Source organism: Pyrus communis, chromosome 5 (assembly GCF_963583255.1).
Source record: "Pyrus communis chromosome 5, drPyrComm1.1, whole genome shotgun sequence".
In the NCBI taxonomy this organism is placed as follows: domain Eukaryota; kingdom Viridiplantae; phylum Streptophyta; class Magnoliopsida; order Rosales; family Rosaceae; genus Pyrus; species Pyrus communis.
Genome location: NC_084807.1, coordinates 29,509,143 through 29,525,572, shown reverse-complemented (window position 1 = coordinate 29,525,572; position 16,430 = coordinate 29,509,143). Strand labels below are relative to the sequence as shown.

Genomic DNA, 16,430 nt, shown 5'->3' with positions numbered 1-16,430 from the left:
AATGTGGGGGTGACTCATGAACGCTCTTGTGTCGTTAAGAGGCTCGAAAAAGCGAAAACGACATCACACGCACCGGACTACAATCCACTGCGACGCGCTCACAACTCCATCGCGTGGATCTCCCGCAAGGCCGGCCTTTAATTTGAAATAAAAGGTCGAAATCGCGGGCAACTTCAATCGGACGGCTTAAACGCCATCACTCGTCAACAGAGAGAAATTTTGAAAAGTAAAAAAATAAGAGAGAAATTTTGAAAAGTAAAAAAATAAGAGAGAAATTTTGAAAAGTAAAAATATAAGAGAGAAAATAATTTCTGCCGTCTAAATAAAGCCAAACCAGCAACAGTGCGTCATTTTCTCTCTCTCCTCGATTGAGCTCTCTCTCTCTTGCCCAACACTCTATGGTTACAATACCTTTCTGTCAACAAAATTAGGTTTTGTATTCCGAATTGCTTTTCCAAAAATTCTGGATCCCGATCTGCCCTTGCACGCTCTGCATTTGCATTTGTGCAGATCAGATACTTAGGGCACGGCGATTTTTCCATTTTTTGATTTGAGAAATGTCGGAGGAGGAGAAATTGCTCAAGGAGGCGAAGAAACTGCCGTGGGACGATCGGCTCTTCCACAAGAACTGGAAGGTGAGGAACGAGGCCAACATTGACTTGGCCGCTCTCTGCGACTCCATCGCCGATCCCAAAGACTCTCGCCTTCGTGAATTTGGTAAGAAATTACACTTGGGGATGGTGAGTTTTGTGTGTTTTTGTTTAATTTAATTTTTTTAGTTTTTGGATACTGGTGGTGACCAATCTTCCTCTGCATTTGCATTTTGGCGTGGTTATAATTTAGTTTTTGTGTGTGTGGTTTTTTTTGGTTAGGTCCGCTTTTTAGGAAGACTCTGGCGGATTCCAATTCGCCCGTGCAAGAGAAGGCGCTCGATGCCTTGATTGCATTTTTACGAGCTGCGGATGCTGATGCTGGAAGGTTTAGTTTATCCTAATTGTTTTTATTTTTTAACTTGTTTTGTTACAAGCCTTTGATCGAATTGCTAATTTAAAGTTTGTGTGCTGCAGATATGCCAAGGAAGTTTGTGATGCCATTGTGGCCAAATGCCTCACTGGCAGGCCGAAGACGGTGGAAAAGGCTCAAGCTGCATTTATGCTTTGGGTTGAATTGGAGGCCGTGGACGCTTTCTTGGTAAGTTATGTTTTTTGGTTTGTTTGTTTACATGGTAATTTGCTCCAGTGTAGACTGGAGTGCCTTTTTTTTATTTTTAATTGTGATAGTTTTCAAGTGAACTCTCATATAATGTAGTATTAGTAGCAGTTGCAGTAAGTTGTGAAGTGTTGGTGGCTGTTTCCGTTTGATTAGTCCCAGTAGTTATTTCTTAGTTTTGGTCTTGGCATGAAGGACTTGTCAAATATAGACATATGAGCTAAATGTAAAGATTTAAACTTGGCAGCAGAGGGCATTCTACATGTAATAGAATGAGGCCATTGCTATTTCGCTTTACTCCTGGTTCATATGTAGGCATACGTGGACTTTTGGTGGCAGAAAGGAAGGGAGAGAGGGAGGGTGTCTTGTTGGGTTGGAGCCACGTTATGTAAATTAAGTCAGGCATCTATATACCAGAGTTAGTTGTTTCTTTGGTGTTTACAAAAATTGAAAACAAGTGAGAAAAGAGTGATGGAAGGCAATTACATGGAATGGAAGTAGTTTAGGATCAGTGCTGTTGGTTTATAACCATTTTGTTTATTTCTGTCTGCTGTGTTTGATGAAGAATGTTGTTGACCTTTACAATGGTTTGGTTTATTGTAGGATGCTATGGAGAAGGCAATAAAAAACAAAGTTTCCAAAGCTGTTGTGCCTGCAATTGATGTCATGTTTCAGGCTTTAAGGTTTTCCACAGAGATTTCTTTTCTGAAAACTAGTTATATATTCTTCAACTTGTTTTTCTAACTGGTTTATAATATTACTCACTGTAATAGTGAATTTGGCGCAAAAGTTGTTCCTCCGAAAAGGATTTTGAAGATGCTCCCTGAACTATTTGACCATCAAGATCAAAATGTTCGTGCATGTTCCAAAGGGCTTACTCTTGAGCTTTGTCGTTGGATAGGAAAAGATCCTGTTAAATCAATATTGTTTGAGAAGATGAGGGATACAATGGTATGATAAATATTTGTATATGTTGCAAGTAACTTTCCGTTCATTTTTTCTTGGCAAAATGAATAACTCTATTGCCCCCTTTTTTCATTGAAGAAAAAAGAGTTGGAGGCTGAGCTTGTAAATGTTACAGGGATAGCCAGGGCATCTCGCAAAATCAGGTGAAAAGTCTGCTGTTAAATGTGTTTTTAACTGTAGGCAGGACACATGTATGTGGCTCTAACTTATACTGGATTGTCTTAATTGTATTTATTAGATCGGAGCAAGACAAGGAGCCAGAAAAGGAAGCTGTTTCTGAAGTAGTTGGTCCTAGTCTTTTGGAGGAATCTGCAGCAGATGGTATCTGATTGACTCTTGGGACTTATAATTGCTTTTCTATTTCGCAAATGATATTTGAGTAGATTATGTAGATCTTGTTGCAGTGAGAGAAAGTAATTTTATCTGTTAGGCTTTAGACATTGCAGTGCCACTATTTTATCATTTATGCTTACATATTTTTTATCAATCTTTTCTGAATGTATCTTAAAAACACATTTAACAGCAGTGCCACTATTTATCTCTTATGCTTACATATGTTAAGCTTTAGACATTGCTGCGCCAGTATTTATCTCTTATGCTTACATATGTTAGGCTTTAGACATTGCTGTGCCAGTATTTATCTCTTATGCTTACATATTTTATCAATCTTATCTGAATTTTATATGTGATTGTCAGCTCCTCAGGAAATAGATGAATATGAGCTTGTTGATCCTGTTGATATATTGACTCCTCTGGAGAAGTCTGGATTTTGGGATGGAGTGGTCAGTGTTATCTCTCTATCTTAAAATGCAGTTTTTTTTTGTTTCTTAGTGGATGCGAATTACTTGTTTCCATAGTGGATGTGGATTTGATATTACTTTCACCAGAAAAGGTGATCTTATACACAGTTTATCCTTTTAAGTTATGCATGCTTTGTTCTCGCTGCTTATTGCTGTCAATATTTTCACTATGTTCTAGAAAGCTACAAAGTGGTCAGAACGAAAGGAGGCTGTTGCAGAGTTAACCAAGCTTGCTTCAACTAAAAGAATTGCCCCCGGCGATTTTACAGAAATCTGTCGGACATTAAAGAAGGTATTTTTATGTATTTTAGTTGAAACAAGTATTTTTGTGCTCACTTCAACATTGTTCTCTGTCCAATTCATTTCTCTCAGTGAAATATATTTCTCCTGCAGCTTATAACAGATGTGAACATAGCTGTTGCAGTTGAAGCTATTCAAGCTATTGGTAATCTTGCTAAGGGTCTAAGAACTCATTTTTCTGGGAGTTCACGATTTCTATTGCCAGGTTTACTTGTAAGTTTATTGCTATACCCTTTTGAAGGTTCATTGTTATTTTAATGTTGAACTATATTCTAAAACAATCCAACTATGTATGAGGTATCCCAGAGCAAGTTACTTCTGCTGCCATGACTATTGTCTATATTTGATTATTTTTCAGTTTTAAGTTAAGGCTTTGCATTTGAAGTAGTTGTTTATATTTTTCTCTCTTGATTTGCCATGCCTGCTTTGATGTTTTGAAGTGGAAAGCTTTATTCTGCATGTAGGCATGCTCCATTACCTTTCCTTCTGATGGTTTTGGGCAAACAATTTTTCGTCTTGATTAATTTATTTCACTGAGGCTATGTTTGGACGAAGGATTTGCAAGTACAAAGGGGTTTTGGATAAATTTGTTAGAGGGATTTAGATTGCACTGCATGAGGGTTTAGCCATGTTGGGATGAGGGATTAACAAGTACCAAGGGGTTTTGGAGAAACACATTACAAAAGACTTAATCAAGGGATTTACAAATGACTTCTTTGAAGTACTCTTTTGGAAATCCCTTTTAATGCATTGTATCTACAAACACTGCAAATCCCTTGGTACTTGCAAATCTCTCCTCCAAACACAACCTGAGGATTTAGCTTATGAAGTTTATTTTTACACTACATCATCTATAATGTTTTGAAGAGATTTATGATTCAATACTTATCTTTCCTTTTTGTTTTGCATAGGAAAAATTGAAAGAAAAAAAGCCAACTATGACTGAGGCGCTCTCACAAGCTCTTCAAGCAATGCATACAGCTGGCTGCTTAAATCTCATTGACATTGTTGAAGGCAGGTTTTATGTTTTAGTCAGTAATTTATGCATCATTTTCACTTTGTGAATTTCGTTTGTATGCACTGACGTCATCTATCGTTTCTTGGTATTGAATATTGTCTTATTTTACTGATTATTTGAGGGCAAGATGTAATTCTCTGGTTAGGCAGTTTTTGACGTTAATGTTTGATGAATGCTTTGTATTGTAGATGTTAAGACAGCAGTAAAAAATAAAGTACCACTTGTGCGTTCATTGACTTTGAACTGGGTGACATTTTGTATTGAAACAAGCAACAAGGCTGTTGTTTTAAAGTTACACAAGGATTACGTTCCTATATTAATGGAGGTCAGTGTTTGCCTTGATGTCTACTGTTTTTTTTCCTTGTTTTTCGTTCAAATATTTTGTAATGTTTTATAATATGAATATTATGTGCTCAATGCTTCCATATATGTACAAAAAAAAAAAAGGTTAGAAAAAACTCTGTATTTATTGCATGGGGGTTGAAAGTTCACGTCTTTTTTATTTGTTTGGTCAGTTTTAATAGCCAATCGAGAACAGTCCTCAAAACCAGTCCTATGGGATACATTATTAAATATAAGAATGGGTATAGTTGCAAACCTATTAGAACAACAATTTCGTTTAGCAGGGTTTAAACTATATTTTGCTATTTGTATTTTCAAATTTGTAATTGCATGCAATGGCTGAAACAAAACAATCTGGACCTTGTAGTGCCTCAACGATGGAACCCCAGATGTGAGGGATTCATCCTTTTCAGCTTTGGCAGCAATAGCTAAGGTAGTATGTTCAATGCAGTAAACTGGTTTAAGGTTTGTGTCTTAGGCTTGGATGGTAAATACTGACATTAATTTCATGTCTCCCATGTCCATTTTCTTTAGATGGTTGGTATGAGGCCCATGGAAAGGTCACTTGAGAAACTTGATGATGTCAGAAGAAAGAAGCTCTCTGAAATGATTATGGGTTCTGAAGGTGATGCATCCACTACTGCAAGCTCAGGTTCATTTTCCTTTTTGGTGCTTCTAATTACTGTTTCTCTTTGAGTATTCAAAGTTTTTTAATTTCTCACTTTGCTCTACACCTCATATGCCAACTGCAGCCCAAAGCTCTGGTGTGACTGCACCCTCGTTGGAGGTAGGTTCCTTCTTGTCTTTCAGTTTAGGGTTTACATTACACGCTACAGATTGGTTGTTAGATTCCCTTCTATTCTCCTACTGTCTTTTTGCTCATATAAATAGATATTATCCTGTTACACATTTTGCATTGTTAGATTACCATTCTGGATACCAGACTATCTTTGATCGTAAAGGTTTTATGTTGACTAAATTGTATGCAGACTACAGACAGTTCATTTGTTCGAAGGTCAGCTGCAAGCATGCTTAGTGGGAAGAGGCCTGTTCAGGCAGCTGTGAGTTCATTTTAGCTCTAAATTTTTAATCTGTGGTTACTTTTTTGAAATTATTTTGGATTTATTATCATCATCATGTTGCATGGTTGACACATTGATATTGTCATTAGCCTGCAAAACAAAAAGGGGGATCTGTTAAATCGGGTGGCAGTAAGAAGGGAGGTGCAACTGTGCAGCCAAAAGCTTCTAAGTTAATTGAAATACCTGAAGATGTTGAGGTACTTAATTTTTGGCTAATATGCTCTTTGGTTATTTTCCTAGTAACATTATTAAAGATGTTTTCTTGACCGCACCTTTGGTTGTGAAATGTTACAGCCAGGTGATATGAGTCTTGAAGAGATTGAGAGCAGATTAGGTTCTCTTATACAAGAAGATACCGTCTCTCAATTAAAGAGTAGTGCATGGAAAGAACGGCTTGAAGGTTGGTGATGATGCTTATTCATCAATGTTAATGATTATGACATTAAAAGCTTATGCCTCATGTTTCTGAAAAATTTCATCCATAGATATGGTTATACTTATACATATTTATTTTAAGCCTTCATTGATTGTTTAAGATCTGCTTATGGGTGCATTGTGAATATTTGCATGTCAAAATGTATAGTATGTATTCCTAGTATTAGATTAAGTAATATTTTGACCTTCTAACAATTTCTTCTGCTGGTATGAATTGACGTCACGATCAAGGTACCAAAGCTATGCGGTTTTCCCATTTTAGCTTTTTGGAGTATTGTTATGCTGATGAGTTGTATTGCTAGAAGGAAAACTACCATGACCGGTACCCATGGCTCTAATATTTTTTGTTTAGATTTTTCTTCATTGATGCTAGGACGATTTCCTTTTGAGCAGCATAAATTGATACAATACTTTATAGTTTATATTCAGACATCTCATGAATTTTTTTCCCATTGTGTTGTATGTATATTTAGTAGTTTCTTCAATGGTAAACAATTTTTTTTTTTTCTCTGTTCTGTTGTTGATTAATGTGTTTGCCTTTTGTCTTTGGTGGTCGATTGACACGGTTGATATTCCCATGTTTTCCGTGCAATATTCTGGTTGAATGTAATATATTCGATTTTGTTGCAGCCATATCCTCATTTAAACAGCAAGTTGAAGGTTTACAGGACATTGACCATTCAATTGAGATTTTAGTTCGTTTACTTTGTGCTGTCCCTGGTTGGAGTGAAAAAAATGTTCAGGTATTTATGCTTTGAATATTTTGTTAGGCAGGTTTAATAAGATCTTGTTTGCTTTTCTCTCTTATTAGTGTTTCGGTGTAAAATTTATTAAGACGCGTATTTTGAGTAATGCAGGTTCAGCAACAGGTTATTGAAGTTATTACCTATATGGCGTCCACTGCGAAGAAGTTTCCTAAGAAATGTGTAGTACTTTGTCTTCTGGGTGAGTTTTTATTTTAATTTAGATCAGACATCAGGATTGGAGCTTGGTTTGCTTTCTGTCGCTCTTCAGGTTGTTGCTGTGGATGAACATGTATGGTTGTCAATCTAGCTTCTAATGGTGTTGTGCACTTTGACAGGTATTAGTGAACGGGTTGCAGATATCAAGACCCGGACTCATGCCATGAAGTGCCTCACTGCATTTTCTGAAGCCATAGGTCCAGGATTAATTTTTGAAAGAGTAAGTTTAGATGTGATTCTTCTACTAGCCATCATTTTTCTGAATGCCTTCTGTTTTTCCTGAAAGCAAGGATGCTTAATCTTATACCCATGAGCATGCACTATATATTGCTCGTTTTCCAATGATTGATTGGTATTTCTGCTTATTGTAGCTTTACAAAATTATGAAAGAGCACAAGAACCCTAAGGTTCTCAGCGAGGGAGTATTGTGGATGGTTTCAGCAGTTGAAGACTTTGGTGTCGCACATGTGAAACTTAAGGTTTTTGGATTCTGTTCCGATTTAGCTGATTTGTTTTCTTTCATCTGTTCCAGTCATCAATTAGTACTTAGTAATTTACATAAAGAGGATAATATGTTTTACAGGATTTGATCGATTTTTGTAAAGAAACTGGACTGCAGTCCAGTGCTGCTGCCACTAGGAACTCTACTATTAAGCTTTTGGGTGCTATACATAAATTTGTTGGTCCAGGTGAATAGTCTTTTTAGTTTGGCTCCATACCTCATCTTCATTTCGGCACTTCTAAGATTACCTCTATGTTTCAGATATTAAAGGGTTTCTTACTGATGTTAAACCTGCACTACTCAGTGCACTGGATGCAGAGTATGAAAAGAATCCATTTGAGGTATTCCTTATGATAGTCAAAGTTTGCATACATCAGTCTTTCTTGTTTATTAGCAACTCATGTCTTTTATTATTTTCCAGGGTGCTTCTGTGGTTCTGAAGAGAAGTGTTAGGGTAACGGAATCTACTTCATCTGTCTCTGTTGGCGGGTTAGATGGCCTTCCACGTGAAGATATTAGTGGAAAGGTCACCCCTACGCTGCTGAAGAGTTTGGAGAGTCCTGATTGGAAGGTCTTGTTTTCGAATTATGTTATGTCTGTATGCTGTTTTTAATGGTTGTTTTAAGAAAGTTGTTATTTGTTAGAAGCTATATTGAGTGTGTTCTTTTTCCATCTTCCAGGTTCGCTTGGAGTCAATAGAAGCTGTCAATAAAATTTTAGAAGAAGCTAATAAGCGCATCCAGCCAACTGGAACGGGTACAAACAATATATTTTATTGTTACCTACAGAATAGTTGCCATTCAATTTCTTGATAACTTGTTTATTGTTTGACTGCCAGCGGAGTTGTTTGGTGCCTTAAGGGGGCGTTTATATGATAGCAACAAGAACTTGGTCGCTGCAACCTTAACGGTTGTTGGTAATGTTGCATCTGCAATGGGCGCACCAGTTGAAAAGTTCAGCAAGGTTTGTTTATATCCCAATTCCAATTTGACAACTACTTATATGAAATATCTGTTTTGTTGTTTTTAATACAGTTGAACTTTTGCATGAATTGCAGGGCATTCTGTCAGATGTTTTGAAATGTCTAGGAGACAATAAGAAGCATATGAGAGAATGCACTTTAACTGCATTAGACTCATGGCTCTCTGCTGTTCATCTTGATAAAATGGTGACTGTCTTTTATCTCTATTCGTGATTTGAAATTTGAGTCTCATGTCAAGTAGTGTAACAGTATGTTGTTGTAGGTTCCTTATATTACAGCAGCTATATCAGACACCAAGCTTGGTGCTGAAGGGCGGAAAGATCTTTTTGAATGGTTGACAAGACAGCTTTCTGGGTTAAGTGATTTCTCTGATGCTGCTCATCTTCTGAAACCAGCTTCCTCTGCTTTGACGGTAAATTGTAATTGATTATCATAAGAAATTCTTTTCTTATTTATTTTAACCCTGTCCATCCATCAAAGCACACATTGAAAAAAATCTTACAATGATGTAAAACGCTTAAGTAACAGACACACTCTGTGACACGGACACACAAATGTGTATGTATATATGCTAGTACATATATGTACGCTTAAGTTTATTCATATATTACTCGCTTTTGAAAAAACTTGGATGTCTGGAATCTTTTATAGGATAAATCCTCAGATGTTCGTAAAGCAGCAGAGACATGCGTTTCTGAAATTTTGAGAGTTAGTGGGCATGAAACGGTAAGTGTGCTAGACAACTATGGTTAACTTTTTTTTTATTCCTTTTCACATTTCGATTGATTGATATCTTCTCATTTATTTGTTTATATTACTGGTTTAGGTTGTGAAGATTTTGAGAGATATTCATGGGCCAACTTTAGCTCTTGTTGAACGATTGAATCCTCATGTATCTTTTAAAGGTGTGTTTGTCAAATTCTTAGCTCTGGTGTTTTTGCTTATAATGCATTAAACTAATCAACTAATTTGAATGGTTTCCTCTTAGAATCTTTTGAGTCGGCCAAAGCAATACCGACAGCCCCAACTTCCAAAAGCATTTCAAAGGCTGGAAAGTCTGCTTCCAATGGAGTTCTGAAGCATGGAGCCAAAGCTACTTCAGTACGTCCCTCTTGTGTAGTTGATAACAACTTTTTTTTAGATGTTATGATCATATTAATTGATTGTCCTTTGAATTGCAAAGAGGACCATTCCCACAAAGGGATCAAATTCCATGCTGTCAATCCAAGATATAGCTGTCCAGTCACAGGCCTTGATAAATGTTAAAGATTCAATTAAGGTACATATGACAATAGCATGGAAATTGAACTTGTTTGCTAATCTTGAGTCTATTGATGAATGGATATTTGAACTACAGGAGGATAGAGAGCGATTGGTAGCTAAAAAGTTTAAGTTTGAAGAGCCACGGATAGAACAGATTCAAGATCTTGAGGTTTGTACTTGTACAGATTTCACAGAACAATTCCTTGTGTTTTCCATTGTCATTGCATTTATGAAAAGTATTTTAATCGGGCATTACATGCAGAATGATATGACGAAGTACTTTAGAGAGGATGTGCATAGGCGGCTTCTTTCTACAGATTTTAAGAAGCAGGTTGATGGGCTTGAGATACTACAGAAGGTATATTTCTGCTATTCCTAGTATCTCTATTTGTATCGAATATGCCTGCTTAGTTTGACCCATGTTCTTGTGTATGCATTCCAGGCGCTTCCAACCATTAAAAAGGAAATTATTGAAGTATTGGATATACTGCTGAGGTGGTTTGTTTTACAATTTTGTAAATCGAACACAACATGCCTGTTAAAGGTGCGGTCTCTTTGTTTTCGTTCACTCTTATTTCCTTGCTTTTTAAGTGTTACGGTTTCCTGGGTGTTTTGTTCTAACCACGTATGTTCTGATTTACAGGTGCTGGAATTTCTGCCAGACCTTTTTGATACATTTAGGGATGAGGCGTACATGTTGACTGAATCAGAAGCGGCCATATTTTTTCCATGCTTGATAGAGAAGGTTTCTATTTTTATTGCCACACCTTGGAAGAACTGAATATTTTTGTATTTAGTAGAAGGCTTGAATGGAGTTTTGCTAACAGAAATGTTGAATCTTGTGCTGCAGCTCGGGCATAACATTGAGAAAGTACGAGAAAAAATGCGGGAGTTGACCAAACAAATTGTGCAGGCATATACTGCTGCAAAAAGCTTCCCTTATATTTTGGAGGGATTACGTTCTAAGAACAACCGTACTCGAATTGAGTGTGCTGATCTTGTTGGATATTTGATTGATCACCACGTAGCTGAGGTAAGCCTGTGCATACTTGTATGTTTTAGATACAATTGTGTATATGGTACATTATACTTAATTGTGTTGCAGGATACTTAAGTCTACTTCTTTCTGGCAGATTAGTGGACAACTAAAGTCTTTGCAAATTGTTGCGAGCTTGACAGCAGAAAGAGATGGTGAAATTAGGAAAGCTGCTTTAAATACGCTAGCTACTGGTTATAAGATTCTTGGTATGTCATGATGCCACATAATGAGCTAAACTTGTTGGCCGTAATTCTAAACTAATGTTTAATATGTGCCCAAGGTTATTTACCAACGTGATATGTTCTCTCATCAAGCAAACTTTTTATCCTTTCCTTAGGTGAGGACATATGGAGATATGTTGGAAAGTTAACAGATGCTCAGAAAAGCATGCTAGATGATCGATTTAAGTGGAAGGTCAGTATATCTTTATGTCCCATTAAGTTCATGTATTGTGTGATTTATTTTGTTTTCTGTTAATCAGAATAATTCTTTTCAGGTTCGAGAAATGGAGAAAAGGAAGGAAGGAAAGCCAGGCGAAGCCAGGGCTTCTCTGAGGCGTTCTGTCAGGGAAATTGGGTATGTGCTTTTGCTATGACTTTTGCACACTAAGAGAAGATAGAGTAGTTACATAGTTCCTTAAAGAGAACGTATAAATCACTATCTGTTCAGTTAAACTTAAAAATATGGACACAGCAGATTAGGAAGCCTTCGTTTGGATAGGAAACTTTGACTAAATTGCATGAACTGCTACTGCCATAAATTATATCTTTAGGTTTTAGGGTTACAAGTAATGGATTAGTTCAGGGTCTGGTCAAAGGGACACATTTGGACTCACTTTTTATCTCATTGGACTTGAAGACTTTGGATGGTGGAAATTGCATCATCTGAACAGTACATCTATTTTATTTTTTCAAGACAGTTTAACTCTCTCTCTCTCATATAAATTCCAAAGGAAGTGAAGATCGGCAGATTCATGTGAGATGAGAACCTCAACCTGAGATTAGATGTCATATGTTCTAAATTTTCAGTTTGCTCTTTCAAATCCAATGTCAAATATTACCAAAAAGCAAAAAAGCATTTTAATACTCAACTTTCAATTCTCAAGGGTAAAGTACCCAAAAAAAAAAAAAAATAATTAAAAAAAAAAAAAAAAAAAAAAAAAAAAAAAAAAAAAAACGAAAGCATTCTTTACTAGACACGAAAAATCAGTATTCAAATCAACACTCCTAAGATTGCAGGTCTGAAGCTGAATTTGGATATCAGATTATTTTAATGAAAATTCATTATAAATAATGTTTTTCCAACTTTCCTGAAGTGTTAATGGTTTCTTGTACTCTTTGAAATTGTACCCCAAAATAAACTTAAAGGTATAAGACTGAGATGAAACGGTTTCAGTTTTGTGTTTCCAAGAGACATCAATATTTTCTTTGAAATTAAATTTGTAAATAAACGTGCAAGCCAGATGCAGTCTTAACCCTTTAAAAGTGTTTAAAATGCGTGAAAAAATTTGTTGCATGACCTGACCCCAGTCGATTGCTTAATAGAAGTCGTGTAAACTTAAATCTTTTTATATTTGTCACTAGGCCTGATGTAGCAGAGCAAAGTGGGGAGGTTGCTCGATCTGTTTCTGGTCCAATGCTTTCTGGGTATACACAAAAATTTCAATTTTTTTTATAAACCTTTATTTTGTACAAATACATCTAGTTTTCTAGTGTAATTATTTATCTAATTTTGGTGGGATATGTTGATATTTTTCTTCTAGGAGAAACTATGGCCATCCTGAGCCTCACTTGGAGAGGCAACTGATGCCACCCCATGTACTCACAGGGGCCAATGGCCCAACAGACTGGAATGAAGCTTTGGATATCATTTCTTTGGGTTCTCCTGAACAGGTATGCAACTTATCTTGTTTGTTTTCTTTTGGATGTGATAACAATCTCTTTCTTATAATCAAAAGGACGTAGACTCTGGTCAAGTTTGTTTTATCTTAATTTAGTTGCTTCTTTCTTGTGCATATTTCCTTGTAAACACTTTTCACTTTTTCCTTTTGTTTTTGGTGCTGCAGTCGGTTGAAGGAATGAAAGTAGTGTGTCATGAGTTGGCACAGGCGACTAATGATCCGGAAGGCAGTGCTATGGATGAACTAGTGCGCGATGTAGATAGACTGGTTTCTTGCTTGGCAAATAAGGCAAGTAGAGTAACAGTTCATTGTAGATGCTTCTCCATCTGGACTTGTCATCTTTTAATCAAACCCTAGTATTTACTGAAATTTCTCTTTCCTTTTATTCTTCAAAAAGGTAGCAAAGACTTTTGACTTCAGTTTGGCGGGAGCTTCATCTAGGTCTTGTAAATATGTCCTGAACACTCTTATGCAGGTAAACATACCATCAAGTTCTTGCCTTAGTTTTCATTCAAGCTCATGTGATCTAAATGTACTATGTAAAAGATTATTACCTTTTACGAACCTTTTTCCTAACATTCTGATATTTTGGACTTCTTTGCAGACATTTCAAAATAAAAGACTTGCTTATGCTGTCAAGGAAAGTACTCTTGACAGTCTAATCACTGAGCTCCTACTGTGGCTTTTGGATGAAAGGGTTCCCCATATGGATGATGGCAGCCAACTTCTGAAAGCCTTGAATGTTTTGATGCTAAAGATTCTGGTTAAGATCTACTTGTTATTGCATTGGTTTCCCCATATTAATTGCTGGTGTTACATCAGTTATAACTATGATTTTTATTCTTGCAGGATAATGCAGATCGGACTTCGTCCTTTGTTGTTCTCATCAACCTCTTACGTCCTTTAGATCCCTCAAGATGGCCATCACCTGCATCCAATGAATCATTTGCTTCCAGAAATCAGAAGTTCTCCGATCTGGTTGTCAAATGTTTAATAAAACTTACAAAGGTATTGCCAAATTCGTGACCTTCTTTTCAGCTTCTTTTTTCATGAGCCATGTTAGCTGTGACAAAAATATCTCACATGCACATCAGCACAATGTAAACATCGAGTTTTTATTTTGTTTGTTGCCATTTCATAATCTTTGTGTTCGATAATCTTTGGGTTTCTCTTAAATCAGAAATTCTCTTCCACAGGTTCTTCAAAGCACAATATATGATGTTGAACTGGACCGTATCCTTCAAAGCATCCATTTATACCTACAAGACTTAGGGATGGAAGAGATTAGGAGAAGGTATTCTTAAAGAGATTCCTGAAATCCCCCGTCTCATCCCGTCCTGGTCATTTTCATGCAGTGATATTCTCTCCTGACTTGTGAAAAATAAAATCATTGTAGAGCTGGTGCTGATGACAAACCACTGCGTATGGTGAAGACCGTTCTGCATGAGCTTGTGAAGCTTCGTGGAGCTGCAATTAAAGGTCACCTTTCCATGGTTCCTATAGACGTAAAACCGCAGCCCATCATTCTTGCCTACATTGATCTTAATCTTGAGGTGATAATTGAATTCTTCAGTCCCACTTTTATTTATACAGGGACAATGATTTATCCTTAATTGCCTTTTTTTGTTACGGTCTGGCAGACATTAGCTGCGGCAAGGATGCTGACATCAACTGGGTCTGGGGGCCAAACTCATTGGGGTGATTCAGCAGCCAACAATCCTTCATCTGCCACACATTCTGCTGATGCACAGTTAAAGGTATTATTGCAACCTTGTTTATCTTTAACAATCTTATCGGTAAATTCCTTTGCTATTCCTCACAATTTCAGTGTTCTGTTTACGAGTCTCTCTGTAAAATGGTCATGTTTTTTTATGCTCATTCTTTGGTTCTGTTTCACTTTCAGCAAGAACTTGCTGCCATATTCAAGAAGATTGGCGACAAGCAAACTTGCAGCATTGGTCTATATGAACTATATCGCATAACCCAACTGTACCCAAGAGTAAGTAATGTGTGTAAGTAGTCTTTAGGAATTATTGACGTGATTTAGGATTTCGCCTCCTGCATGGCAAGCCATTGATTTCTCAGCATGAATCTTCTGTTTCTGAAGTTTGTAAAACTTATTTCAGGTTGATATATTCTCTCAACTCCAAAATGCTAGCGAGGCTTTCCGGACATATATTAGAGATGGTTTGGCGCAGGTCAGTATCATCATTACCACCGGCAAAATATTCTTGTTGGCACACATTTAATGATTCCTGAGAAAGTAAATTAGGTTTCATTGCCGCAGAAATAAATTACCATGTTCTTTGTCACAGATGGAGAAGAATGCCGCAGCTGGAAGGACTCCTTCAAGTTTGCCAATGCCAACTCCTCCCCCAGCTACTCTAAATGCTTCTTCACCTGAATTTGCACCCCTGTCCCCTGTACACACGAATTCCTTGGTTGATTCGAAATCATTAAATGTGAAATCTGAACCAACTAGCTTTAATCTACCGCCATCATATACTGAAGAATACAGGCTGAATAATGCCAGAGGTCTCACCGAAAACTCTTTGGTAGACCAAAGGAATGAGAGATATATTGGTGGAGGTAATTGTATTAATGTTTTTACCTTTTTTCTTCTCCTGCACCTTTGATTCTTTTTTTTTTTTTTTGTTATCGACTATAATGACCTTACACTAGAACTCATCTTGGAACCTACAGTGACCAACGGAACCTTGGATGCGATTAGAGAGAGGATGAAGAGCATGCAGTTGGCCGCAGCTGCTGGGAACCCGGATCAAGAAACCAGGCCGTTAATGTATGTGAATGACAACGTAAACCAGAGCCTCTCTGGTCAGATTCCTCGTGCATCAGAGAACCCACTCCAGATTGGGGTTCACCCCATGGATGAGAGGGCATTATCCGGACTTCAAGCCCGTATGGAGAGACTAAAAAGTGGGACAATCGAACCCCTTTAAAAGGAAGAGTTAACACATATAGGAAGCGGATTACTTGTCATGCTCTATTTTCTAGTAAATGGGCTGGGAGGTGGTGCTGTGCAAGTTCAGTTCCGGCTTCGGTACCGGCATCCCGTTGCAACCGACGATGTTGTGGCAGAGTTTTGGGACAGTATGTGTGTCTAGCAATTTGGCATTTGTATATTGTAGAACAAGCTTTTGACGGGGGAAATCGTCGCCACCGCTTTCTTAGATCCTGAAATTTTTGGCCGAGGTTTTATTTTATAGGGGTTGTAGCACTGTCTGCTATTGGGCTTAATTTTTTCACTACAATTGTTTGGCAATTTGGCGTTGTATATTATTGTTTCAGAAGCATTTAGTCCTCGACAGCTACGACACCTTCCTTTTTATTTAATACTACAAAGTACATAAAACTTCGCTTATAGTATATTTTCAAGTATTTTTAGGTTTTCCTCTAGGTCTTTTGCCCTAGTCATCTGTAAGTCTGTGGTTCATGTATGTGAAATATCTTAATAAAAACTAATAACAGGAAACAAAATCGATTTCTAGGTGTCGAAAATCTTCGGACTGTTTTACATTGATATTAGGAAATATGTAGAGCGGTGAGAATGACTTGAAGATAGGCTTATCAAGATTTGGCAAAAATTCGGAAAACCAATTGAAAACGTGG

The 16,430-nt window shown here is 37.1% G+C and overlaps 1 protein-coding gene across 3 annotated transcripts; it reads left to right on the top strand.

Moving 5' to 3' along the window:
* The first annotated feature begins 347 nt into the window (after positions 1 to 347).
* LOC137733440 (protein MOR1-like) lies at positions 348 to 16,182 on the top strand. 3 transcript variants are annotated; one of them, XM_068472592.1, is made up of 54 exons: positions 348 to 717; positions 873 to 978; positions 1,068 to 1,191; positions 1,813 to 1,892; positions 1,983 to 2,160; positions 2,254 to 2,318; positions 2,414 to 2,496; positions 2,872 to 2,957; positions 3,154 to 3,267; positions 3,369 to 3,488; positions 4,187 to 4,289; positions 4,482 to 4,618; positions 5,003 to 5,068; positions 5,170 to 5,260; positions 5,388 to 5,422; positions 5,625 to 5,696; positions 5,807 to 5,914; positions 6,012 to 6,117; positions 6,783 to 6,895; positions 7,010 to 7,097; positions 7,234 to 7,334; positions 7,486 to 7,593; positions 7,698 to 7,803; positions 7,878 to 7,957; positions 8,038 to 8,187; positions 8,297 to 8,372; positions 8,455 to 8,579; positions 8,674 to 8,784; positions 8,861 to 9,010; positions 9,250 to 9,324; positions 9,425 to 9,503; positions 9,587 to 9,699; positions 9,782 to 9,877; positions 9,956 to 10,030; positions 10,124 to 10,219; positions 10,304 to 10,405; positions 10,505 to 10,606; positions 10,712 to 10,894; positions 10,995 to 11,106; positions 11,238 to 11,314; positions 11,397 to 11,476; positions 12,484 to 12,546; positions 12,663 to 12,792; positions 12,966 to 13,088; positions 13,198 to 13,275; positions 13,405 to 13,563; positions 13,650 to 13,808; positions 13,997 to 14,094; positions 14,197 to 14,353; positions 14,441 to 14,557; positions 14,704 to 14,799; positions 14,927 to 14,998; positions 15,116 to 15,389; positions 15,504 to 16,182. In XM_068472592.1, the coding sequence occupies exons 1-54, from the start codon at positions 558 to 560 to the stop codon at positions 15,758 to 15,760; spliced, it is 6,015 nt and encodes a 2,004-aa protein (XP_068328693.1). In that variant the 5' UTR covers positions 348 to 557; the 3' UTR covers positions 15,761 to 16,182. The 3 variants fall into 3 exon arrangements, with proteins under 3 accessions (XP_068328693.1, XP_068328691.1, XP_068328692.1); XM_068472590.1 differs by having other exon boundaries at positions 349 to 717; positions 5,170 to 5,287; XM_068472591.1 differs by having other exon boundaries at positions 349 to 717; positions 5,170 to 5,287; positions 12,966 to 13,092; positions 13,202 to 13,275.
* The last annotated feature ends 248 nt before the right edge of the window (positions 16,183 to 16,430 follow it).

Bases quoted from the DNA above. Each gene is read 5' to 3' on its own strand.
- LOC137733440 (XM_068472590.1), top strand. From the start codon at position 558: ATGTCGGAGGAGGAGAAATTGCTCAAGGAGGCGAAGAAACTGCCGTGG. The intron at 8,373-8,454 runs GTACAAACAATA...TTTGACTGCCAG, and splicing joins CATCCAGCCAACTGGAACGG to CGGAGTTGTTTGGTGCCTTA. The intron at 13,276-13,404 runs GTAAACATACCA...ACTTCTTTGCAG, and splicing joins TCCTGAACACTCTTATGCAG to ACATTTCAAAATAAAAGACT.